Source organism: Girardinichthys multiradiatus, chromosome 18 (assembly GCF_021462225.1).
Source record: "Girardinichthys multiradiatus isolate DD_20200921_A chromosome 18, DD_fGirMul_XY1, whole genome shotgun sequence".
NCBI lineage: Eukaryota > Metazoa > Chordata > Actinopteri > Cyprinodontiformes > Goodeidae > Girardinichthys > Girardinichthys multiradiatus.
Window position 1 is genome coordinate 14,633,320 of NC_061810.1, and position 26,862 is coordinate 14,660,181.

The 26,862-nt window shown below is 40.0% G+C and overlaps 1 protein-coding gene across 5 annotated transcripts in view; it reads right to left on the reverse strand.

Moving 5' to 3' along the window:
• gdpd5b (glycerophosphodiester phosphodiesterase domain containing 5b) overlaps positions 1–25,241 on the reverse strand; it is a 56,662-nt gene extending 31,421 nt beyond the window's left edge. For 2 of the 5 annotated variants that reach the window (XR_007042238.1, XM_047390689.1), the window contains exons 1-2: positions 24,896–25,239; positions 1,523–1,700 (exon numbers count right to left, since the gene is read on the reverse strand). Coding sequence is in view for 3 of the 5 variants with exons in the window: in XM_047390689.1 (XP_047246645.1) it covers positions 1,523–1,639 (117 nt within the window). In the remaining 2 variants the exon portion in view is untranslated. Of the gene's footprint in view, positions 1–1,522; positions 1,701–24,895 lie in introns of all 5 variants that reach the window. The other 3 variants (XR_007042237.1, XM_047390690.1, XM_047390691.1) reach the window with 3 other exon arrangements.
• Positions 25,242–26,862: the final 1,621 nt, after the last annotated feature.

The window sequence follows — 26,862 nt, forward strand, 5'->3', positions numbered from 1 at the left end:
ACTTAAATCTACACATTAAAGGTATTTTTAAAAAATGTTTGGAACATAAAAATAGACAGAAACAGCTAGGACCTAAATAAAAAGTAGCGTAAGACTACATTTCGCTCCGAGTCATACTCGTTTTCTTTGTGTGCTCCACAAGAATCTAAAACCTACTAAGAGATCCAGAGTTTAGGTGAGAGAAGTCAATAAATTTTGCACGCCACAAAACTTTTATGGAAGACTGGAAACAAAACCTTTGTTGGAAAATAAACAACCAGAGGATCTCCTATGCTCGCACTTTGCCACAAGCCATGTAGGCAACACAGTATAAGTGTAAGGTGGTCTGGTCAAATGAGACCAAACGTTTTGAACTACATGCAGAATGCTACGCTGAACACTATATTCACATTGTGAAACATGGTGTTGGACGCATCATGCTGTAGGGATGCTTGGCTTTAGTAGGGATGGGGAAGCTGGTCGAAGCTGGCTGAAAGATGGATGAAACTAAATACAGGGTTATCCTGGAAGAAAACCTGTTCCAGGAGGCAAAAAGTCTGAGACTGGGGCAGACATTTACCTTTCAGCAAAGAATTACACTAAACATACAGCAAGAGCTACAATGATCACAGCATGACATTGGGCAGATCACACTGAGAATCTGTGGGAAGATTTGAAAATAGCTGATAAGAGATGATCTCTGTCCAAACTGGCTGAGTTTGAGCTGTTCTGTAAAGAAGAATTGAATAAAATCCAATTTCTAGATGTCCAAAGCCCTAAAGCAAATGTAAATGAATGTAAATGCATGTCGCACTTTTCAGATTATTATTTGTAGGGATAAACGATATATATATATATATATATATAGGCATTGGACGATTTAAGTCCTTTTTTGAAAATATCTGCAGCGGTCTGTAAAACTGGGCCGATATTAATAACCGATATTTATTATCGTCTTGTTGCTGTCTATGTATGTGTTGCAGGAGAGGGAGGGGTGGCGGTTGGCCATGTGGTATTTGTTAAGGTGAAAGGCCAGAATTTTCATATCAATACATCCCTAATTATTTGTAAACAATTTAAAAACAATGCTTCCTTTCCCAGCACTACCTTGTTCTGATTAGGTTCAAATGTATTAGTCCTTTCATAGGCAGTGTTCGTTCAATTTGATGCCTTGTTAAATCATATGTAAGTTCTGTAAAAGGGAAAAATAGGTTTTTTAAACCAGCTTACATTAGGGCAGGGCAATATTGCAGGGCAATATTTCATATATTTGAAGAGGGACATCATGACAATCGAGTATCATTTTTCATGTGATATTTCATGTAATGTTAGAGCTGACCACAGCTAAGTCACTCAGTTTTCCTTTACTAGCATAAAAAAAGAGGGAAGATAGCTTAAGAATACACAAATAACTTGGTCTTCTCCCCTAAGAGTAGTTCTGATTTTGCACTAAACATGTAAAAGAGGTAGGTGGTTCATCCAACTGAAAAGTCATGCATGTTGAAAGAAAGAAACAAATGGGGGGCCTTGAGCTCGCTCTCACCTTGGTGGTGTCATCATGTGACCTCTGATAGCGCTTCCACCTGCACCCATAGATCCCAGTGATACATGACAAACACAGCTGACGCTCATAGACTTGGAGGGGTTGGTGTTTCACCATGCTCCTTCAGTCGCTCCTGCTGTCTCAGCCACAGCTAACATCCCACTGGTTACGAATGCTCCTGCAGGGAAACAGAAACAGCAGTGATGATAAAGCTGGGATGGGGGGGTATATGGCATGGGCCAACTTGTACAACAAACTGTCTTGACAGCAACACGCCCGGCAGTTTGACAGAAAACATGAGCTGGTTTGAAAAGCACCATGTCTCTACCAGCATTAAATTAAAGACCTGGTTTCGGAGACCCTGTTTCCAATGACAACCGAGACTGCAATGGGCTTCCATCAACGTGTTCAAGAACAGAAAACGAGAAATGAAACTGAAAAGGTTCAGAGGAGTAATCATCCAGTGAACACCACATTGACGTTGCAGAGCGCATTGTTAGCTCAGCCAGTGCACGTCTGGCCCGAAAGGTAACATGTCTGCTCCATTTATTCCTTTTATGTCACAAGCATAAAAAGCCCCAACAAAAGATAACTGCAGTATTTATTACACTCCAGTTTGAAATGTAAACACCAAGGACTAAAGGCTGTGTATAACGGCCCTAAGAACTCCGAGTAGAACAGGATTTATTTGGTTCTGCTGTGAAGGCAAGCATTTTATAGCAGGTGTCCTTTTCTCTATGCTGTCGTTACAAGGCTACTCATAAAAGAAATAAATAAAACGTGAAGCTTCATTAAACTCTCTGACAGTTTGTGGTAGTATCAAGAGGATATACCAGCTGTATATAACACACTCGGTGTGTAAGAAAAGTGTCAGTACAACAGTAAGTTTAAGAGACTTTGGTGGCTGCCAAATGCTGTGTTAGTGAACATGGTAGGAAGTACCAGGATGTGCTGTTGACGAATCATCAGAGTTCTCAGTCAGCTGTCCCCCTGAATGCTGCTGATTCTGCACAGACACTATAATAAGCCATAATAACAATTACAGCAGCGCCGACTGTTATCAAAACTTTTCCTGACTTTTCACAGGCGTGATGGAGCCTGCTTTGCAGGGCAACAAAAGTCTAAACATAAAACGGTGCATAATGAACGCAATAATGCTTATATGTGTAAAAACATTTTCCTGAGGCATTTAAACTTATATTGCTCTTTGCTTGTAGCTTTCTGCAATGAGAAGTGTACATGCAGCTTTGTGAGGTGTGATTTCTTTCAGTGCAATAGTGCATGTGTGTGCTTCTGCTACAATCAGGCTGTCTCATGTTCTGAACAGCTGCTAATTACAATGCACAGCAGTGGCTGTGCTTCCCGTTATTACTGAAACTGCTCTGAGGAAGGTGGGCCTGACCCGAGGCCTATAATGAATGTGACTGACCCTGGCAGGACCACAGATCTATTAACATCAATCGAGCCATGGTCTGTGGGTTAAAATGAACAGAATGCTACCACAATAGGCAGGGCAGTGTGCTGTGCTCTACGTTTCTAATATTCTAACTTAACCACGGAACATTGAGGGGCTCTGAGTTTGCAGAACTAAATGAACAAGATCGACTGGTATTGAAAACAATGGCTCCACAATGGCTCCACCTACAGAACCCCAAGTCAAGTCAATTCATCCCTTAGTCACTGTCTGGCCTAGAGGTTCTCTGGAGGTCTAAACCCTGGAGACTGGAACAACATGACCAATGCCTCTCCTCAGGCCTTTCTTCTATTCCCCAATCCTGCAAGCATTCCCATCCCTGGGAGAAACATGCTACAGCTCTGCCAGCCGCTAGGAGTGCATCCAGATCTCGCGATACTCAAACGGCGCAATATTTCTCGTCAAAGTGATGTCTGTCTCACAAAAGACGATCCAGTTAGTGTGTGTGAGTCCGTTTGGTGAAGTGTAAGCTATTATGAGCGCCAGATATGAAGGTGAGTGCTTCACGGTTGACATCCTGTATCTATGTTAGATACTCTTATTTTGAAGTAGAGAAAGTAGTTCTTGAGCTAGTCTGTGTCGACAGAGTCTACTAATAGAGACTTCTCATCAGGCAGGACCAACAACACTTGGTTTCAAATACATTGAAGAAGCCTCCACCACTTTCAAAACTTGTGTGGCATTATTTTGGGGTAAAGTGACTGACAGAAACAGTTTGTGTGCACTTGTAAACAAGATACAGCAACTTGCTAACCATTTGCTGCTATAGATAGTAAAGTTGGCATCTGCTTCAACACTAAAAGGCCTATTTCACAGTTTTTTTCTGATCCTGGACTATCGTCTCCAAAATCTACAAAATCTAGTACTTAAAGCGTAAAGTTGAACTGGATAAATCTACTCTGAAAAGTGATTATTTAAAAGAAAAGCCCCTTTCTGATCATCCTTCCGTTCGCTAATCTACATGGGTTTATTCCACCGAGAGATCAACTGAAAGGTCCTGGCATAGAATGGGGGTTAAAAAAATGACCCACCGTTATTACACTGCTAAGTATGGCACACAACAACTCTGTTTGTATTTAATGCACAATGAGCTAATCCCCCCTGCAGGTAAAGGGTGTGAGTGGTAAGCCACGCCCCTTTGTTTATGTAAATGCAGCTATAATCTCTGCAGATTGCCTTGTATGATTTGAAAAGTGATCAATAATTGGGAGTTTAAGATTACGTGTTTATTGCTCATCTCTGATAGGCACTACAGAGATCAATTAAACCCTTATTCTATTCCTACCTACAATGCACACATACCTGGGCAACAGTTATGTCTCTATTTTGTTATGATCCAACCTTTTTAAATGTTTTCTTCCATGTTAGTGTGATTTTTGGAAAAGTCAGAAAAGTCACCTTTACTCATGTGTTGCGGGACATCAAACAAACCAAGAAATCCACCCAGTTCATGTGAGATATAATCCTAATTAAGCAGAGCAGCACTGAGGCTACAGATTTGCCACTTTCAAGTTAAAGGGTCAAACAATTTGTACTTCTTTAATCAGCTCCATCTCCCCCAGAAAATGCTCAAAGACCCAAGTTTAATTACTGTAAATTAATCCCTTTATCATCACGATGTCTTACCAGAAGCTAATTAGCAAAGTATGGCCCAGTGGCTGTGGTGTTAAATAATATTCAACCTTCCCAAGAAAACATCCTGCTTACGTAAGGTTTAGGATGTACGCGGTCATATTTTTTTCCAAGAAAGCTGAAGCGCTTCTGAAACACTAATGTGACCATCATCAGCAGTGTGGGTAGTGTGGGACTGAACATGAGAACAGAGACACGAAAGTTAAAACTTGGATTATTCGCCTTCTTCAGAAAACGCACGTTTTCTCATGTTCAGCCACTTATCGGACATGCTTCAACTTAGCAAAAGGTTACCAAGGCTGATCCTGAATATCCTGATCTTGTTTTGTCTTGCCCATCATGCTATCTACCTCTTTTTGTGCCTGAGGGAGATTAAACAGGAGAAGTCAGCAACTGACGAGGGAAGCAACCCGGCTATCACCTCAGTCATAAGGTGTTTGAAGTTTGGTAAAAAAAAAAAACAGGAGATGAGCGGCTGCATTCGAAAAGGCCCTTGAAACAGCTTTCGTCATCTTTTTTTCTGCTGCCTCATTTCCTTCAATCACAAGCCGGGTGAGGAAAAAACTCTGTGGAGGAGGAAATGCTTCAGCAGTTACTGATTAGAAAAACGGATTCTGATCCAGCAGCAGTTGTCAGGATGAGCAACAGAGAACCTTCAGACCAAAGACCAACCCACTATACTGTGAGATAAAGGTCCTCTCTTAAAATCAAAGAAACATATTACTACCATGCTACTGCCAAAACATTACTGTAAAAAGAGTACAAACTAAAAGTATATAACTGCTGCTCCATACTGGGAATGGTTCAGCTTCTGTTATCAAGGTTTTAAAAAGCTACAGTTTAAAACTGCTTAAAACTTCAATTATGCAGTTCCTACAGTTCAGAATCCATTAAAAGAGATGCCAGAGAAAAGCACAGAGAGATCAGTTTTTCGTAGCTGTACAGGGCAGAGCAGCATGGGGTAACCCTCCTCCACCTGTTTCTGAGCAGTGCCGGAAACCTATTAATCTTACCTAGGTGACACTGTTTGGAAAGTACAGTTTGCGAACTAGAAAAGGCAGACTGTCAAGCAGCACACTGCAGGCTTGCTACCTGAGCATATAGCCTGATTAACAACCTAATCCCAATTTATTATACTGCCAGTGTTACTCTATAAAGATTGGAATAAAATAAGGTATTCATCTCTTCATGATAATCACATTTACTTAACTATTACTACTAAATTTAACAGGTTTATCATCTAGGTTTTTTATGATTGTGTGCATCTGCTATATATATATATATATATATATATATATATATATATATATATATATATATATATATATATATATATATATATATATATGAAAATTTAACATTCATATATTTTAGATTCATTGCACACTAACTGAAATATTTCAGGTCTTTTATTGTCTTAATACGGATGATTTTGGCATACAGCTCATGAAAACCCAAAATTCCTATCTCACAGAATTAGCATATTTCATCCGACCAATAAAAGAAAAGTGTTTTTAATACAAAAAACGTCAACCTTCAAATAATCATGTACAGTTATGCGCTCAATACTTGGTCGGGAATCCTTTTGCAGAAATGACTGCTTCAATGCGGCGTGGCATGGAGGCAATCAGCCTGTGGCACTGCTGAGGTCTTATGGAGGCCCAAGATGCTTTGATAGCAGCCTTTAGCTCATCCAGAGTGTTGGGTCTTGAGTCTCTCAACGTTCTCTTCACAATATCCCACAGATTCTCTATGGGGTTCAGGTCAGGAGAGTTGGCAGGCCAATTGAGCACAGTGATACCATGGTCAGTAAACCATTTACCAGTGGTTTTGGCACTGTGAGTAGGTGCCAGGTCGTGCTGAAAAATGAAATCTTCATCTCCATAAAGCTTTTCAGCAGATGGAAGCATGAAGTGCTCCAAAATCTCCTGATAGCTAGCTGCATTGACCCTGCCCTTGATAAAACACAGTGGACCAACACCAGCAGCTGACACGGCACCCCAGACCATCACTGACTGTGGGTACTTGACACTGGACCTCTGGCATTTTGGCATTTCCTTCTCCCCAGTCTTCCTCCAGACTCTGGCACCTTGATTTCCGAATGACATGCAGAATTTGCTTTCATCCGAAAAAAGTACTTTGGACCACTGAGCAACAGTCCAGTGCTGCTTCTCTGTAGCCCAGGTCAGGCGCTTCTGCCGCTGTTTCTGGTTCAAAAGTGGCTTGACCTGGGGAATGCGGCACCTGTAGCCCATTTCCTGCACACGCCTGTGCACGGTGGCTCTGGATGTTTCTACTCCAGACTCAGTCCACTGCTTCCGCAGGTCTCCCAAGGTCTGGAATCGGCCCTTCTCCACAATCTTCCTCAGGGTCCGGTCACCTCTTCTCGTTGTGCAGCGTTTTCTGCCACACTTTTTCCTTCCCACAGACTTCCCACTGAGGTGCCTTGATACAGCACTCTGGGAACAGCCTATTCGTTCAGAAATCTATTTCTGTGTCTTACCCTCTTGCTTGAGGGTGTCAATAGTGGCCTTCTGGACAGGAGTTTTAAAGGCCTCAGGAATCTTTTTCAGGTGTTTAGAGTTAACTCGTTGATTCAGATGATTAGGTTCATAGCTCGTTTAGAGACCCTTTTAATGATATGCTAATTTTGTGAGATAGGAATTTTGGGTTTTCATGAGCTGTATGCCAAAATCATCCGTATTAAGACAATAAAAGACCTGAAATATTTCAGTTAGTCCACAATGAATCTAAAATATATGAATATTAAATTTTCATCATGACATTATGGGAAAATAATGAACTTTATCATAATATGCTAATATTTTGAGAAGGACCTGTATATATATACACACACACACACACATACAGGGGTTGGATAATGAAACTGAAACACATTGAAACAGACGTTTGGCATTGGCATGAGTGACCAAAGGTTTGGCCATAGCAGCCCGGCCGTGTATTTTGACCCTGTGGAGCTCCCGATGGACAGTTCTGGTGGAAACAGGAGAGTTGAGGTGCACATTTAATTCTGCCGTGATTTGGGCAGCCGTGGTTTTATGTTATATGTTAGCACCCGAACATCCCTTTCAGACAGCTTCCTCTTGCGTCCACAGTTAATCCTGTTGGATGTGGTTCGTCCTTCTTGGTGGTATGCTGACATTACCCTGGATACCATGGCTCTTGATACATCACAAAGACTTGCTGTCTTGATCACAGATGTGCCAGCAAGACGTGCACCAACAATTTGTCCTCTTTTGAACTCTGGTATGTCACCCATTATGTTGTGTGCATTTCAATATTTTGAGCAAAACTGTGCTCTTACCCTGCTAATTGAACCTTCACACTCTGCTCTTGCTGGTGCAATGTGCAATCAATGAAGACTGGCTACCAGGCTGGTCCAATTTAGCCTTGAATCCTCCCACACTAAAATGACAGGTGTTTCAGTTTCATTGTCCAACCCCTGCATATATATATACAGGTCCTTCTCAAAATATTAGCATATTATGATAAAGTTCATTATTTTATTCATTATTTAACTCTAAACACCTGCAAAAGATTCCTGAGGCCTTTAAAACTCCCAGCCTGGTTCATCACTCAAAACCCCAATCATGGGTAAGACTGCCGACCTGACTGCTGTCCAGAAGGCCACTATTGACACCCTCAAGCAAGAGGGTAAGACACAGAAAGAAATTTCTGAACGAATAGGCTGTTCCCAGAGTGCTGTATCAAGGCACCTCAGTGGGAAGTCTTAACAACCTTAACGTTTAATCAGCAGCAAATCGTTTTGTTAACTCAGCAAAAAACATCTCTGGAAATCTGTGCAAAAATGCAGCAAGGAAATTGCAGTACTCAGACTCTTCAAATCAAATACAGGTCCTTCTCAAAATATTAGCATATTTTGATTAAGTTCATTATTTTCCATAATGTCATGATGAAAATTTAACATTTATATATTTTAGATTCATTGCACACTAACTGAAATATTTCAGGTCTTTTATTGTCTTAATACGGATGAGTTTGGCATACAGCTCATGAAAACCCAAAATTCCTATCTCACAAAATTAAGAGATCATTAAAAGGGTCTCTAAACAAGCTATGAACCTAATCATCTGAATCAACGAGTTAACTCTAAACACCTGCAAAAGATTCCTGAGGCCTTTAAAACTCCCAGCCTGGTTCATCACTCAAAACCCCAATCATGGGTAAGACTGCCGACCTGACTGCTGTCCAGAAGGCCACTATTGACACCCTCAAGCAAGAGGGTAAGACACAGAAAGACATTTCTGAACGAATAGGCTGTTCCCAGAGTGCTGTATCAAGGCACCTCAGTGGGAAGTCTGTGGGAAGGAAAAAGTGTGGCAGAAAACGCTGCACAACAAGAAGAGGTGACCGGACTCTGAGGAAGATTGTGGAGAAGGGCCGATTCCAGACCTTGGGGGACCTGCGGAAGCAGTGGACTGAGTCTGGAGTAGAAACATCCAGAGCCACCGTGCACAGGCGTGTGCAGGAAATGGGCTACAGGTGCCGCATTCCCCAGACCTGGGCTACAGAGAAGCAGCACTGGACTGTTGCTCAGTGGTCCAAAGTACTTTTTTCGGATGAAAGCAAATTTTGCATGTCATTTGGAAATCAAGGTGCCAGAGTCTGGAGGAAGACTGGGGAGAAGGAAATGCCAAAATGCCAGAAGTCCATTGTCAAGTACCCACAGTCAGTAATGGTCTGGGGTGCCGTGTCAGCTGCTGGTGTTGGTCCACTGTGTTTTATCAAGGGCAGGGTCAATGCAGCTAGCTATCAGGAGATTTTGGAGCACTTCATGCTTCCATCTGCTGAAAAGCTTTATGGAGATGAACATTTCGTTTTTCAGCACGACCTGGCACCTGCTTACAGTGCCAAAACCACTGGTAAATGGTTTACTGACCATGGTATCACTGTGCTCAATTGGCCTGCCAACTCTCCTGACCTGAACCCCATAGAGAATCTGTGGGATATTGTGAAGAGAACGTTGAGAGACTCAAGACCCAACACTCTGGATGAGCTAAAGGCCGCTATCGAAGCATCCTGGGCCTCCATAAGACCTCAGCAGTGCCACAGGCTGATTGCCTCCATGCCATGCCGCTTTGAAGCAGTCATTTCTGCCAAAGGATTCCCGACCAAGTATTGAGTGCATAACTGTACATGATTATTTGAAGGTTGACGTTTTTTGTATTAAAAACACTTTTCTTTTATTGGTCGGATGAAATATGCTAATTTTGTGAGATAGGAATTTTGGGTTTTCATGAGCTGTATGCCAAAATCATCCGTATTAAGACAATAAAACACCTGAAATATTTCTACACACACAACCTGTTACACTACTTGAATTTATTCTTTTACTTCTAAAATACATTTGACTAAAATAACCAAACCAGTCGAATACTGTGACATGAAACAGCTAATTCTGATTTTAAAAGGTGTGATTATGAACACACCCACTTTTTTCTCTTACTCTCCTTGTGTCTGTATATCAAAATGTAAACCGATCTTCTGGATTATATTATAGCTGTAATAATGCAGGCTATTTTACCAACATTAGTCATAATTATTATTTTATTACTTTTAATAAAAAGACAAATTATGTTATGAAAAAAAGAAAAGAAAGAAATCTTAATGAATTACAATTATATAAAATGTAAGTAAATGGTCTGTGCAGAGGGATCTATCAGTCTTCCTTAGGGAATAAATGTGCAGACTGCAGAATGTATGAGGGATGTGATTGGTGTTACATGGGTTACAAAGCCCAACATGGGTTACAAAGCCCAACATGGGCTGCATCGGCACCGGGGCCATTGAAGTTGGCTCAACCAGAAACACCTCTGCTGTGGTGGAAGAGGACTGTCAAAACTCCAGTGCTCAAGGAGTGGTCTCCTGAAACTTTTAGATGTATTCATGGTCAAACAAACCTGAATCAAATGACTCCATGGTCTCCTCAGCATGCAGCCAGGTTCTACAAAGTACTGCTGACCAACCAGTTATTTCATTCAGATGAGTTGAGCCCTTGATGACTGGATATTGATACTCGGGCATAGAATCTTGTTAAGAGTTTAAATCGAGTCATTAAACATCTACGGCAACCCACACATCATTTCTGGTATCAGCATCAGCTGCTGGTTGTTTTACTCTTTTGCCATTTTGTACTTTACATTTTTAGTCGTCCTGTAACAGACCTTGTCGGGTACAAAAAAGGAGCCATACACAAAGGGACACTTCATGCCCGACACACATCAAAATACTAAAATGTGGATTAGAACCTGTCAATCAGTGCAAGTAACAAGAAATCTACAAGAAATCATGCATTATTATTTAAAATCGGCTTAAATGTGAGATTTGAGCATTTATATTCATGTATTACTTTTCTGCACAGTTTATCAAAACTTGTAATTTTTAAGAACAATACACATCTGCGATTGTGAAATAAATGATTACAAAACTGTTTGTTTACAGGTAGAAAATAGAAGTATGGGTGTATAAAGTGGTGAAATGGGGGAACAAACTGGGGATGTGGCAAACTGACCTGGAGCCATCAGCATCCCATGTTGCCACTTGTTACAAAATAAAATCCTGTGGCTCTGTGAAGAACTAACAGATTAAGTAAATGTAAGCTTTTATAAATTGGGTATCATCATTTCAAAACTAGTTAAGACTCCTTTAATCTCTTCGCTTTCATGATTTCTGACAGACTATTTATCTTATAAAACATTTTGGGAGACATAAACATGAATAAAGCATGTTGTCCAGCTTGGTTGAGATTTTCTTAACGCTATACACATAACTGAAAACATGGTATGTAAACACGGTTAGGATAAACACAGGTTTGCACATGCAGACCCAAGCTATCCTTCCAGGTTTTTATTTATGTATTTATTCTTGGTATAAGACAGAGACGGTTTCCTGGGAAACTGAAAATCTTAAGGCACGTTTGAACTGGTCTATTGACAACATAAAAGACGTTTGTGCATGCGTGTGTGTGTGCCTGTGTGTGTGTGTACACGTCAGTTTGAGGGCGTATGCAAAGAGCCATTCAACAGCAAGTGTAAAAGGGGAAAAAGAAATGTCACCAACAGATTCAGTGCGATTTGCTACATAAGTCTTCAAGGTTAAAGCCAAAATTTGACCTTTTCCATATGTGACTCCACGTCTCACAACAAACAAATCTCAAACGATGGGGTTAGCGGCGCAAACAGAGAGAAAACTTCCCCTTCTAAGAATCAGTGGTACTTAAGCAACAAGAAAAAAAAGAGAAAATAAATACATCGTTAGTTACATATGTTTTTTTTAACATAGTTATTATTGTACACCACAAACACTATTTGACACTTTCCTTATGTGCTTAGATTTTGTTTTGTGAACATGTCTGCTGAAAACTGTAAAAAAGTAAAAACAAAATATCACAAACTAGAGTTACAGTACCCCTGACTGAAGGTGCTCTATGCAAAGAAAATTGCATCCTTAAAGTCAGGTGATTCTGAAACTCATTTTTCTGTTTGTTTTTTTTTTATCCCTACACTTTGCCACATAAATCTTTCATAAACGCTATGCTTGATCTATTTAGTTTATATTGGAGTGCATCGATAAAGACTGACCTCAACACTGGTCTTATCAAAGTAGAACTGGAGTGCATAAATAGATGTTTCCCTCATGGATGAGTGGGTTCTCTCTCTAGTTTTTTTGTAGAGTTGAGGGAACAGCAAACAGTCGTACACTTTGCTCTTCAGACTGACTGCTAATCAATCAGAAAATATATGGGTCACCAATAATCCGAGATAAATTAATTTAGCCACAGTCCATCAACACTGACAGCAGAAAGAGGAAGCTGCATTACTGCAATTATTTATTTCCATTATAGGAACATAACAATTAAACAAAAAGGGGGAAGACGAATCCATTAAGAGATTTTAATGCAGCCAAAACAATAGAAGAGTAAATGGGTGGAAATATTGCCCTCTTACTTTCAGCTGCTGATTTAAAAAAAAAAAAAAGCACACTGGTCAAATGTATGGAGCTAAATTGGGGCCATAACGTTTGTTCAAAAGAAAAACATTTGAACCTGAAAAATTATTTTGAACCTCCCCCAAAAAAATGTGAAAACTGGAAAAAAAGTTTTGCAACAGAAAAAAAACAGATGTGAAACTGGAACAACATATTCCCAGCTGTTGCACTCAGGGACCGTGGGAACTGGAATTATCTGTAATACATCATCGATATTCTATATATATGTGATCTCGTTTGAAGCTGAAAAAAAAAATCTGCAAGTTCAAAAAAAAAACTTGAATCTGAAAAGTAGATTTGAATTTTTTTTTTTTCCAGTTTCACATCTGTTTTTTTTTTCAGTTGCAAAACTTTTTTTTCCAGTTTTCACATTTTTTTGGGGGGAGGTTCAAAATAAAAATAAAAAATTTAACCTGAAAAATTTAACTTTTTTTTTCAGGTTCGAATTTTTTTCTTTTCAACAAACTTTATGGCCCCAATTTAGCTCCATGCACCTGGACCACTTTTGCCGTTTCATTTTTAGCAAAACCCAAATTTCCCACTTATCTGACCACAGCTAATTTATCATCTAACAGGAAACAGAAGTAGAAAGACAGATAGTGGTTGCAGATCTGATGCCCAGCGTCAGATAAACAAGCAAGAATGTCACTCAGAAAGCTTGTTGGTGCCACTACGGATGTTAAAACATGCCACCTTCACACATCATCACCCACAGCAACTTTATAGGAAATGAGCCTTGAGACTTCCTGCGGGGAGCTGGCAGTGTAAACCTTTCATCTGCCAATGCTGTGGCAGCTAATAATGGTTTGGTTGGGCTAATAACCTAGTGAATGAAATACACTGTTTTTCCATTTATAGTACATCTGAACGCCTTCTAGTCAACTTGGATAAAGCATGTGATTATGGATGTCTGAATCTGCAGGGAGAGTAAAAGAAGATTTTCAAGGACTCAATTTGAGAGCCTCAAGATTTAAGCTTGGTCTCCCTCTGGCCTGTAATCTGCTCTACGGTACACCCAGGACCATCTGCTCGACTGACTTCAGTGGCCTTTTAAGAGTGTGCAGCATTAAAAGACGAGAGAAGGTGCTAACCATTTAATGACTCTCAAACAAACAATAAGATCTTTAATTCTAAATGCAGTAAGCAGGGAGCTGGGGCAAACAGTCTAAACGCTTCAAATGTGGTCTCAACTGCCAGCATCGTTGAAGAGTTATGCTGCAGAAATATGCTTTTTCAAAATCATCCAATGAAAGAATGGGACTTGCATCCTAAGTAAATTTACTCAGACAACATTGGTCAAATGAAAGGTGGAAGACCCCCAGATTATGTTTATGAAAGGTTAAGATTACTATTTCCAGATGAGCCGTGTTAGGAGGTCCGATACGTGGATATGCCAGAACTCTTAATGATATGAAGAGGGGGAAATTTGTCTCAAATAAAGGCAATGATTTGGCTGCACTCTGGAGATGAAATAGGAAGGATTAAAAAAGAAGGAAAGAACAAAAAATAATACACAAGGCCTGTTAAAATGCCACCAGTGAGCTTTAGGGACACCACAATAAACCCAAGTATGACTATATAAAATTCGCGACTTCCGATTATCTGTACCAAATTAATGCAATCAATCTTTAGCTGTTGTAATGGAATTTTCTTATCAAAGTGGAGAGAAGTTGACTCACAACAAGAGAAAATCCAGACTTTGTCTTTATAAGTTTTATTCAAAGGCATTAAGCGTTTGAAGACCCTGTCACTGAGGTTAGTCAGTGAAGCAGAGCCCCGATCAACATTTACACACAGTATTTATACCAAACATGACAGTGTTATCTCAACTTCAAAGAGTCTGTGTTTTATGGCCTAGACCCTTCTCGGGTTCAGAGGTGACAAGGTTATCTAGGAACAGACCCATCTGCTCTTCCTGAGACATCACCCTAAATGATGGGTTTTAACCATTAAACTTCTGATAATGACTTTACAGCTTCCTCCTCTAACACAGATGTTTTGAGGAGTGAGGTAACCTAAAGGTCATACACTTTAGAGCACTTAATAAAAGAATTTCCATTACACTGTACTTAAAGCTTTTAATCAAAGTTCAGGCACATCTGTCTAACAGTTCTTCTTTTCAAATGTTTAATAAATGTCAGTATTATGGAGGCGGTAATATGAATCAGTAAAACTACCAGGACTCATTCTTTAAGCAACGCGATTGTCTTCATTATATTTCATGGCAGATGCTCAGTTTGGATTAAAGTACTGGAACGGACAAAGGGCTGACAGACCCGGCCACCGGCTGAGGTATGTTGCTACAGCAGCCATATAAAAACAGAAAAAAACAATAGCTGTAACGCAGCAGCTAAATAGAGCATCTGCTGGGTCTGGGATACCATCTTGCTGTCCTGGGATGTACAGTATGAAACAACCAACCCAACATGTGGTCGTTCAAGCTGATGTTCCACTTCTGAGTCGCCAAGGGAAGAGGTGACAGAACCGGCTGTGTGGGCACAACCAGTAATGCTGCTGTCACCAGCTGATTATTTTATGCCGGGTACTTTTGTAAACCCTATGTGGCATCAGGACGCTGCATGCTTAAATGAAGCATTTCTGGCCGAGCTGTTTTGACAGTCTCTAAATAGCCGTGTGTTTGAGACAAGGGGCTCATGCCATCATAATCAGCTAAAGTAATGGCACTGGCTGTAATCACTTTTCCTTAATTTTTCCTTCCTTTTTTAAACCAACTCGTTGCTACAACCCAGATCAGGTGTAAAACTGTGCACCAACATGCCTACCTTATATGAAGAGGTTTTAAAGTATCTGAGGTCAGACCTTCTGGATCTGATGTTCCTTCAAACTGTTTGTTAAGGCTTTGATAATAAGAACAGCTAAGCTTTAAGCCTTGGTGCTCTATCACCTGTCAGGCCAGCTTTTTTCCATTTCACTGCAGCAGTACAATATAGCAATTATTTCACCAACCTGTTCACAAAGAGGCACATGCAGGTAATAGTAAAGAGAAACAATGTGTCTGTATTAATGGCACATACTTAACACCAAATGTTAAACTCCCATGCATTTCTTCGGAACATGGATAGAGATGAACCGATAAGGCTTTGTCTGGGAAATACTAAAGTCTAGTTCTGGTGTCTGACCTGTCAATTCAAATTCTGGATGACCTTCTAAGTACTGTAACACATACAAACTCATTTGCATTAACCCTATATTTAAACGTTACAAATGTTGACCTGAAAAGAAAAATGTGCTGATTGCCCCTTGATAGAGGAAGTAGGTTTAAATGTAACAGGGAGATTATCCCATTATGCACCACAGCATATTGCTCCTAACTAGGGTTGGGCAACGGGTCTGGAGAATCGACTGGAACTGGGACTAACATTTCAATTCTCCCGGAAAAATTTGAACAGGAAAAATAAAAGTTTGTTCAAAAGAAAAAAATTGAACCTGAAAAAAAAAGTTTGTTCAAAAGAAAAACATTTGAACTTGAAAAATTATTTTGAACCTCCCCCCAAAAAATTTGAAAACTGGAAAAAAAGTTTTGCAACTGGAAAAAAAAAAGTTCAAAACTACTTTTCAGATTCAAGTTTTTTTTCCGAACTTGCAGATTTTTTTTTCGGCTTCAAACTTTTGGCCCTGTTTTGGCGTGGGGGGCGGGGCCTCAGATCACAGGGGTGTGGAATCATGAATGACAGCTCGACACAGCGGCTGAACAACATATTCCCAGCTGTTGCATTCAGGGACCATGGGAAATGGAATTATCTGTAATACATCATCGATATTCTATAGATATGTGATCTCGTTTGAAGCCGAAAAAAAAATCTGCAAGTTCGAAAAAAAAAACTTGAATCTGAAAAGTAGTTTTGAACTTTTTTTTTTCCAGTTTCACATCTGTTTTTTTAAAATTTGATTCCTCGTTTCGATATCTAGCCTGCTGATCAGAGGAAGCCGCTGAACACCAACAAAGAGGCATACGCAAAAAATGTGAGCACAATCATGGATGGTATGTGGTGGAGATCGAAAGTGTGGCTTAACTTTAATAAAAGAAATGATGAGTCAGCTCAATGCAGCATTTACAATAAGATTATATAATGCGAAGAAGGGTCAACATGATTAAACGCCTCTGGATTCATGGTGTAGAAGTAACAGAGAGCCCCATCTTTGACACGCTGCGTCAGTGTTGCAACCGGCATTCCTTCACCTCCAACACTCAACCTAGCAACGCACTGCAGACAGATTCAGGTATTATAACAATAAAATAAGTCTTATACCAATATTGAGGCAGCTAACTAATTATACACGACCTAAAATGGTGGGTCATCTTAAATGCAAATACCCAACCAATGTACGAAATATACACCACCAGCAGAACGTTTGGACACACCTTCTCATTCAATGGTTTGTGTTTACTTTTATTCCTACCTATATTTATTATAAAAAGATGTTTAGAGTTTTTTCTCAATTTTTTGTCTCCTACATAATTCCATGCTTTTTGCCTTTTAGTTTTGATGTCTTCAGTATGTTTCCACAATGTTTGAAGGAATAAAGAAAATAATTCAAAAAAAGCCATTGAATGACAAAGGCGTGTCTAAACTTTTGACTGGTAGTGTGCCTGTTTAGATAGTTAAATCAATAGTTACTTTATCCAGTGTCGTTGCTTTCATAGGCAAATGTGACAATGTTGATGTGCATCTCTAAAGAAACCACAGAAAGGAGGAAGTATGTAGCCTTCTGTTGATTTATTTTCACAGAAAGTCTCTGTAGCCCCTCCATCACTGTGCATGCTTTTTTCATCTGTTTAACACAAAACCTTTTGTCATGCAACCTGAGGGCAGTTGATAACCAAGGTGCAGGACAGATCAGCACTTTATCAAAATAATGATAGAAACGGGGCCCTGTTTTCTTTGTTGTGTCAATGTTGTCTTTCTGTTGTCCCATATGTCCGCCATACTGGAGAGGTATGTACGATTACCTCGAAGAGGTACATATTTGGTTAGTGAAAAGTAACATGAGCCTTAGCAGGGAGTCCTGATATTACATGTACCAATCACCTCATAATAAACATCAGTCTGCCTGAATTCTGATTTTTATTTTTCTCCCATGATTCAAACATCCATGACCTGCAGAGATGATGTGAGAAAATTCTGATGTCTCATCATGGATAAACTGACCAATTCACCCTCTCACATTAGTTCCTTCTGTTTTTTTCTCCTCAGGCCAGAAGGAACGAAACATTGTTTGGACAAGCATATCTAGAAAAAACAAAAAGGTGCCATCTGTACGTCTGCATGAGGGCCATGCACCACCATCTGTGTGTTGACATCACACTCATCTCTGTCCTACACCGTGACTGCAGGCTGGACTTGGAAAGCAAGGACAGACACGTGGGTGCCACCATAATCAGCGCTGCCTTCTGAGCAAGCAATCAAGCTTCCCCCTAAACAAGAATTTGGCCATTTTAAACAGATTCATTATTGTATGGCTTCAGTATGACCCTGAGAGCATGGGAGGAACAGAACAAAAACCAGCAATTTCATGATATAATAAAAAAAAAAAAATGATGAACTTTCTTTTAAAAAGTTAAGTCCATCATTGACAAAATAACTACACTCCCGCTCAGTTTTATTAAGTGCATTCCTTTGAAATGAGCTCAAGTTGCAAACTAACAAAGATGCCAAAGCAAACCCTCCACTGTTCCTCTGGGAGTAAAATTACCACCATTTAGCTGTGGAATGTTAACTGGTGCAAACAGGCAAAGGTAGAGAAACAATCGTATTATCAAGTCTCCGAACAACCCTTAGATCAGGCTGTCCTTTAACAAAGTCATCAGCAACAGGATCTGCCATTTGAAAGAATATGCTGAAGACAGAAGTGGATGTGGTTGCATCACACTGGAGATGCAGAGCTGTGACCTACTCTGGGCTGGAGGGGCAGGGATGTGTTGCCTATTGACTTTATGGCAATCCAGAGCTGGAGCAACTAGTCGTCATCCCATAGGCAAGGAAACCCCCGTTTGTTAGACAACTGTATACAAAAGTATGTCAAATGGCACCTAATTCTCGAGTAGACGGAGTATAGTTATGTACTTAAACCACTGTTCGAGGTGTTGCTGCTTTGACACATCCGCCGAGTGGAAAAACATTTCACTAGGATCTGGCTGCTACTGGGGGGTTGGGAAAATAACAAGTAAATGTCACATTTAATGGCCCCAAAAGAATTTAACCCTTTGCCAACTGGTACCAATGCCCTGCCATTTACACCTTGAAACAAACCATTTTGTACCTATTAGTTTAGTCACTGCGAAACACTGTAATTTACTTGGTGGTTAAATAATTTGATGAATACTGGCGATAAATTATCTTAGAAATGCTGAAATGCAGATAACTGAACTGGATGTTGTTTCAAAATTTTATATTACACCTGATTTTAACTGATTGTGGTTCTGACCCTGAATTGGGTCCGCCGACTCTTATAAAACAAGGCCAATCAGCACTAAAATACAAGGGTTGGACAGTGAAACTGAAACACCTGTCATTTTAGGGTGGGAGGTTTCATGGCTAAATTGGACCAGCCTGGTAGCCAGTCTTCATTGATTGCACATTGCACCAGTAAGAGCAGAGTGTGAAGGTTCAATTAGCAGGGTAAGAGCACAGTTTTGCTCAAAATATTGAAATGCACACAACATTATGGGTGACATACCAGAGTTCAAAAGAGGACAAATTGTTGGTGCACATCTTGCTGGTGCATCTGTGACCAAGACAGCAAGTCTTTGTGATGTATCAAGAGCCACGGTATCCAGGGTAATGTCAGCATACCACCAAGAAGGACGAAGCACATCCAACAGGATTAACTGTGGACGTAAGAGGAAGCTGTCTGAAAGGGATGTTCGGGTGCTAACCCGGATTGTATCCAAATAACATAAAACCACGGCTGCCCAAGTCAGGAAACGTTTTCCTCCACCAGTATCACGTAGTGACCTGGCCACTATCCTGCAAGAATGGCTTAAAATCCCTCTGTCCACTGTGCAGGACTTGTATATGTCATTCCCAAGACGAATTGACGCTGTATTGGCCACAAAAGGAGGCCCTACACCATACTAATAAATTATTGTGGTCTAAAACCAGGTGTTTTCAGTTTCATTGTCCAACCTCTGTAAGTACTACCAATGCTGCTGGTAGATATTTTTTACTGGAGGCACAGGGATACAACAGACTATAAGCAAATTATACTAAATTAACTTAAATCGTTAAATTGGCGACCTGTCCAGGGTATACCCTGCCTCTTGCCCATAGACTGCTGGAGATAGGCACCAGCTACCCCGTGACCCACTATGGAATAAGCGGTAGAAAATGACTGACTGACTGACTAACTTAAATCGTTTGATGTCAACAGAAGAAAATAAATGTCCCTCAACGCAGGTATGAATTGAAAAGGCAGGTACAAAATATTCAACAGCAAATAGCTCCTATTCATACCTTAAAAAGTCAGGTACGAAAAAACTGAAATTACAAATGCACAAATTGTCAAGTAGCAAAATTTAACACCTTCAAACTTTTCCCTTCCGATGTTTACATGTCGCCATTTTATATACCAGGAAAAATCCCCAAACACGATGTGAAAGCAGAGGATTTTCAGTACCAAACTTGAGGGCTTATATGTTACATTAACAACACTCTTAAGTGTGGAAGTGGTTAGAGAGAAACTTTAACTTTGTTACATTCATGCTGTGAGTTGTTTAAAAATGAAGTCTGGGGAAATGGTTGAAGCTATATAATGGAAAGTTGTATTTTTTACAGAGCTGTGTCTGCTGGGCTTTCAGGCTGCTGCTTTAAATAAGGAGTGCAACGTCAGCAGACAGGAAGGCTGAGCAGAGTTGTTTAGGAGACTAATGTCATCAGTTATTAGACATCAGATGTTAAAGACAATTTAAAAAGCCTACTCTGTACTCATTTTGTCTTTTTACTTCAACAAATAAAACCCAGCTTCACAGCTCCTCTTTAAAATATGTGGCCTATTGAATTCTGCCAATTACAGTTATTGGAAATATATTAAATTCGGCAGGTCAAAGCATTACAAATATCAATTAGGAATCGGCCACAAAACCCTGATAGGTGCAACACCACTGGTTTTATACAGTTTTTGCTGCCTGCTTGTTGATATCGTTTCAACATAAAACAACCAAGCAGTGTTTTCATATTATGATACGCAAGCTTTGTTACCTCGATGCTTAATCTGTGGCTTACGTGTCCAGTTATCAGAAACATATCAGACAGTCTCAGTCCTCCGTTTTTTCCGTGACAACTATGAAAAAAAAAATTATTTTTCTTTTAAACCCAGCAAACGTCATTCCCAGAATCACACCGAGCCACTCCTTTGCACCAGTTCAAACCTGTATGCCACAACTGATAGCAACCCTATCTCTGGTATAGCCAAAACGAAAAATACTATGCAGTTGTATTTGCTATAGCAAGTAGAACAACATGCTTTTTAGTTTGATTAAGATATTTATTGCCCACATTTGTCTCAAAAGTCGCACCAGAAAGAAACATGCAAAAAAACATGCAAGACATTTTTGTGGTTATCAGTGATTAACAGAGACAGCATAACATGACCCGACAGCTCCAGAGTAGCCAATAATAACAACAACAAACTGACTCATTCTCCCTCTGGGGAGCTTTGCACTTGTCTGACAGGTCACCCCGGAGTGTTTCTTCTGGTATATTAAGCTAACAAAACAGGATCCTGCATCTAATGTGGTAATGATCAAGGAGACACCTGTAGTTCCAGATCCAAACATCAGTATTGGACTCAAGGAGACAGCTTGGATGGCTGTGCTCTCTAAACAACCTTAACGTTTAATCAGCAGCAAATCGTTTTGTTAACTCAGCAAAAAACATCTCTGGAAATCTGTGCAAAAATGCAGCAAGGAAATTGCAGTACTCAGACTCTTCAAATCAAATACAGGTCCTTCTCAAAATATTAGCATATTGTGATAAAGTTCATTATTTTCCATAATGTAATGATGAAAATTTAACATTCATATATTTTAGATTCATTGCACACTAACTGAAATATTTCAGGTCTTTTATTGTCTTAATACGGATGATTTTGGCATACACCTCATGAAAACCCAAAATTCCTATCTCACAAAATTAGCATATCATTAAAAGGGTCTCTAAACGAGCTATGAACCTAATCATCTGAATCAACGAGTTAACTCTAAACACCTGCAAAAGATTCCTGAGGCCTTTAAAACTCCCAGCCTGGTTCATCACTCAAAACTCCAATCATGGGTAAGACTCCCGACCTAACTGCTGTCCAGAAGGCCACTATTGACACCCTCAAGCAAGAGGGTAAGACACAGAAAGAAATTTCTGAACAAATAGGCTGTTCCCAGAGTGCTGTATCAAGGCACCTCAGTGGGAAGTCTGTGGGAAGGAAAAAGTGTGGCAGAAAACGCTGCACAACGAGAAGAGGTGACCGGACCCTGAGGAAGATTGTGGAGAAGGGCCGATTCCAAACCTTGGGGGACCTGCGGAAGCAGTGGACTGAGTCTGGAGTAGAAACATCCAGAGCCACCGTGCACAGGCGTGTGCAGGGAATGGGCTACAGGTGCCGCATTCCCCAGGTCAAGCCACGTTTGAACCAGAAACAGCGGAAGAAGCGCCTGACCTGGGATACAGAGAAGCAGCACTGGACTGTTGCTCAGTGGTCCAAAGTACTTTTTTCGGATGAAAGCAAATTCTGCATGTCATTTGGAAATCAAGGTGCCAGAGTCTGGAGGAAGACTGGGGAGAAGGAAATGCCAAAATGCCTCAAGTCCAGTGTCAAGTACCCACAGTCAGTGATGGTCTGGGGTGCCGTGTCAGCTGCTGGTGTTGGTCCACTGTGTTTTATCAAGGGCAGGGTCAATGCAGCTAGCTATCAGGAGATTTTGGAGCACTTCATGCTTCCATCTGCTGAAAAGCTTTATGGAGATGAAGATTTCATTTTTCAGCACGACCTGGCACCTGCTCACAGTGCCAAAACCACTGGTAAATGGTTTACTGACCATGGTATCACTGTGCTCAATTGGCCTGCCAACTCTCCTAACCTGAACCCCATAGAGAATCTGTGGGATATTGTGAAGAGAACGTTGAGAGACTCAAGACCCAACACTCTGGATGAGCTAAAGGCCGCTATCGAAGCATCCTGGGCCTCCATAAGACCTCAGCAGTGCCACAGGCTGATTGCCTCCATGCCACGCCGCATTGAAGCAGTCATTTCTGCAAAAGGATTCCCGACCAAGTATTGAGTGCATAACTGTACATGATTATTTGAAGGTTGACGTTTTTTGTATTAAAAACACTTTTCTTTTATTGGTCGGATGAAATATGCTAATTTTGTGAGATAGGAATTTTGGGTTTTTATGAGCTGTATGCCACAATCATCTGTATTAAGACAATAAAAGACCTGAAATATTTCAGTTAGTGTGCAATGAATGTAAAATATATGAATGTTAAATTTTCATCATGACATTATGGAAAATAATGAACTTTATCACAATATGCTAATATTTTGAGAAGGACCTGTACTTGGACACCTAAATAATAAAACTGAAAGATAAAGGACAATTTAGAAAGAACAGTTTTTTAAAAATGCAAAAAAGTTTGATTTTCCGTTCAGGGGTTGCCTTATTCTGTTCATAACAAGCCATCCTCGTGTGTTTTACATCTCTGGATCATTTCCTGAGTGGTTCAGACGCAGCTGTAACAATGCAAATGGACAGAGAAATGTTTACTTTATATATATATATATAACACACGCACACTCATCAATTTTCACTACAACCCATCTGATTAATTACCTGACATGAAAAAAAAAAAAAATGTTCATCATAAATTATCATAAATTTTGATGTCCTGACACACCTTTGTCCTGACCAAGAGATCTTTCGACTAAACACGTTTGAACCTCTAAAGAAGTCCCGTCAGGATGATTTGTAACGTATGATAACGTTGCCATCCGCTGAAGCTCTACATGAAAACAAACAAGCCTTTGCTACTTTTACTGAGGGCGAAGCAGTTAGTGGAACCCTGGCGGAGTGATATTCCACAAACGGGAGGTTTAATGGTTAGACACTGGAGCGAAGTAGTTGTGGGCCGGTAAGAGATCATCCTGGCATGATAACCTTGAGTAAAAACACCATGGAGCCACAGTTTTTACATAACAATTTAGAACAATAATATAGAAAAATGATCGCACTGCTTTTATTCAAAATAGAAAACCAGAAATTATTCCTACCAGTGCTCAAATAGTTTGACATCTATTACATTTTGATTCTGGTACACAAACTTATGCAGAAATATACAACAAACAACTCTTACATAAAGTACATTTCAAGTAGTTACTGTGCAGAGTATTATTTCTTTGATGTGTTCTTCAAAGGTGTAATGTGCGTCGCGACTGTAATGTGAAAACAGTGTTACCATAGAAAATGGGATGACTGGCGGTCCTTCACTTTCTACATTATGACTTCCTGTTTTTGTGACAGTGGAAAAAAGTTCAAACCAAGCTTTTTTTTTTTTTTTTTCAGCCAGCTCAAAGGCAATGTGCAGCAACACTCAAACGCTCCGCGATTCTCTACTTTAAACCACAAAAGAGGGATGACAAAAACTTTTCCCGGTTCTTAAAAGTGTAAGTTATTAAAACCTTGGTGTGGCATGAAACTGGTTACCAGTCCATACCTGGACCTTTAAGTTCCTGCAATCACCTCCTGTGACGTAACATTGCATAAACTGAATGCATTTAGCTCTGCAGAAGCTGTTTGTAGAATGCTGATCCATGATAAACATGTAAATGGCAGGGTCATCAACTTGAACAATGAATGGTTGCTCTGTTTGTGGGTGGATTTGAAGGGGAAGCATTTCCAGTGGACCCTCCATTATGGATGTCCATGTCCATGTCTCCACCACTGAGCAGTAAGTCCTGCATTTAAGGTCTGCTATAATGGCCAGGGTTAACGGTGTAAACATGCCTGCGGTCTATGAGGTTGAAACCACCTGGTTAGACTTACAGTCGTAGTAAAGTTACAGGAATGTTAGCCTGCGTTACCATGGTTATGAGGAATTTACCAGGGCTACACACGTATGTTGATGTAGCGTGTTATTAGAAAAAGACAGGGTTAGGGTTAGGGTTAGAAAAAGAGGAGAAATATTATAAACCTGCCAGAAAGACAGTTTCAGTTAGCCCACACTCACCTGTCTGTCTGAGGACACTTTCATTTGTTTTCCGTCCGCTCGGGAAAAGTTGAGCTCTCCGACAAGCCCAAACGGGGACACAGTTTGAGATACAGGCGGGGAGAGATGCCGGTAAAATGCTGACTGAGCCGAAGTTTTTCAACGAAAACACAGGAGAAAGCACCGAGCTGACTGAATGGTTTCGGATCAAGCGAAAAGACGTCCTAGACTGGGTCCTGCGTGTCTCCCTCTCCCCGTGGGTTTGAGCAGGCAGGGATACGTCCTGTCCACCGCCTGAGTGGTTCACTGTACTAATGGGTGGGAGGAGAGTGAGTCGGCCTCTTTTCTCACCAGCCGTGGTGTAACAGTGAGGGAGCGTCACCGGGATGACTTTATTCCAGCTCTGCGCCTTCACGGCGCGTGTAAAATACACGGTAATCAGACTACTACACAGCCACGCACATTATAACTCTATATGTTGCTCGAAAAACCCCCCAGATATATTCCATTATGGATTGTTTTAAATTATTCAAAAAATAGTTTGTTTTCATCGCTAACACAATTCTTAAACCGATGAAGAGAAAATAGGACATAATACCGGTTGAACTGAGTTGATATGGGTTTGTTGCTCAGACCTCTGATGGTTTTGAACGCAACACACAAGTCTGTCAGAAGGAATTTTATTACTATCTTCTGAGCAAACCTTGCTCATATTTGGAGGGGAAAACATGAACATTATCTTACGTAACATCAACAAAACGTTCCAATTTTTATTTCAGATAACTGAAAATTAATTACAGCATATCCTGAATCCAATCTCTTTCCTTTTATTAAACTGATAAAATGTTACTTTGTTTAGTTGTAAATTGTTTTTTTTATTTGTCTGCTGTAACATTCTAATCTTAAAGGTCGTATTTTCATTAGACTTATAAGACTTATAAACGACAGTTTGTGCGCAGCTAATTTATATATGTCTAATGTGTTTCAAATGAGCTAAGTTGCTGAAATAATTAAACTTTTCAACAATATTTTAAGTTATTGAACAGGTCTGTGTATAATGTGTATGATGAGCCTCCACAGTATTTCACAGTTTTCCTCAGTTGGAGTATCCACAGTTTACCTCTTTATCCAGAGTTTAGCCTGAAACCTTCTGATACTTGGAAGAAACTGAATGGTAACTCTACAGAAAGCTGCTGTGAAACAAAATAAGCACATTTGCACTATCACAACCTGCCTTTCTTTTTTTCCTCTTTCTTTACAAACAAATGGCTGTACATATACATATATGTACATACTGCCCCTTTTATCCTTATTGTATTTCCTCTGAAGAGTATATATTTTTGTACTAAATGTTTGTGAGTGCTTGAAACCAAAGTTAAATTATTTGCTTGTGCTCACAATCTTGGCTAATGAAGCTAATTTTGATTCTGATTTATTTTCTGATGAATGGAGATCAGGTTCAATACACATTCAAATACTAGAGAACCCCACCAGTCTTTTTTCAGTAAAATGCGCAAAAGCTTGCATCTGCTTTAGTACGCAGGTCAGGTCCTTTTGCATGTTTGGCATATCAGCATATCTGATGGAGAGTTGTACATCTGAGTTTTAGGGAGACATGTTCTACCTGCAAGAGACCTGCTCATGTCTTTGGTTCATTTAACAATACAATGCTCTTTTTATAGTGTCTGCTCCAAACAAAATACCAAACAACAGTTTTAAATTTAGTTGTATGTGCTATAGAAAAAGATTCATACTTGCAGGAAATTTGTGTGAAATAAAAGTACTGCATCAATATTGGATACTTAGTTGCAAATGCTTTTTGACCAATCAAAGTTTGTGGTCATTTAGACTCCTGACATGCACTAGATAGCTCACTTAGAAAAACTGATGGACTGATATTTGTAGCAGAGACACCACCAGTTTAATGACGGTTATATCTGGAACATGTATCACCTCCTCTTTGTTCTGTTAGCTCCACTGTACTGGTG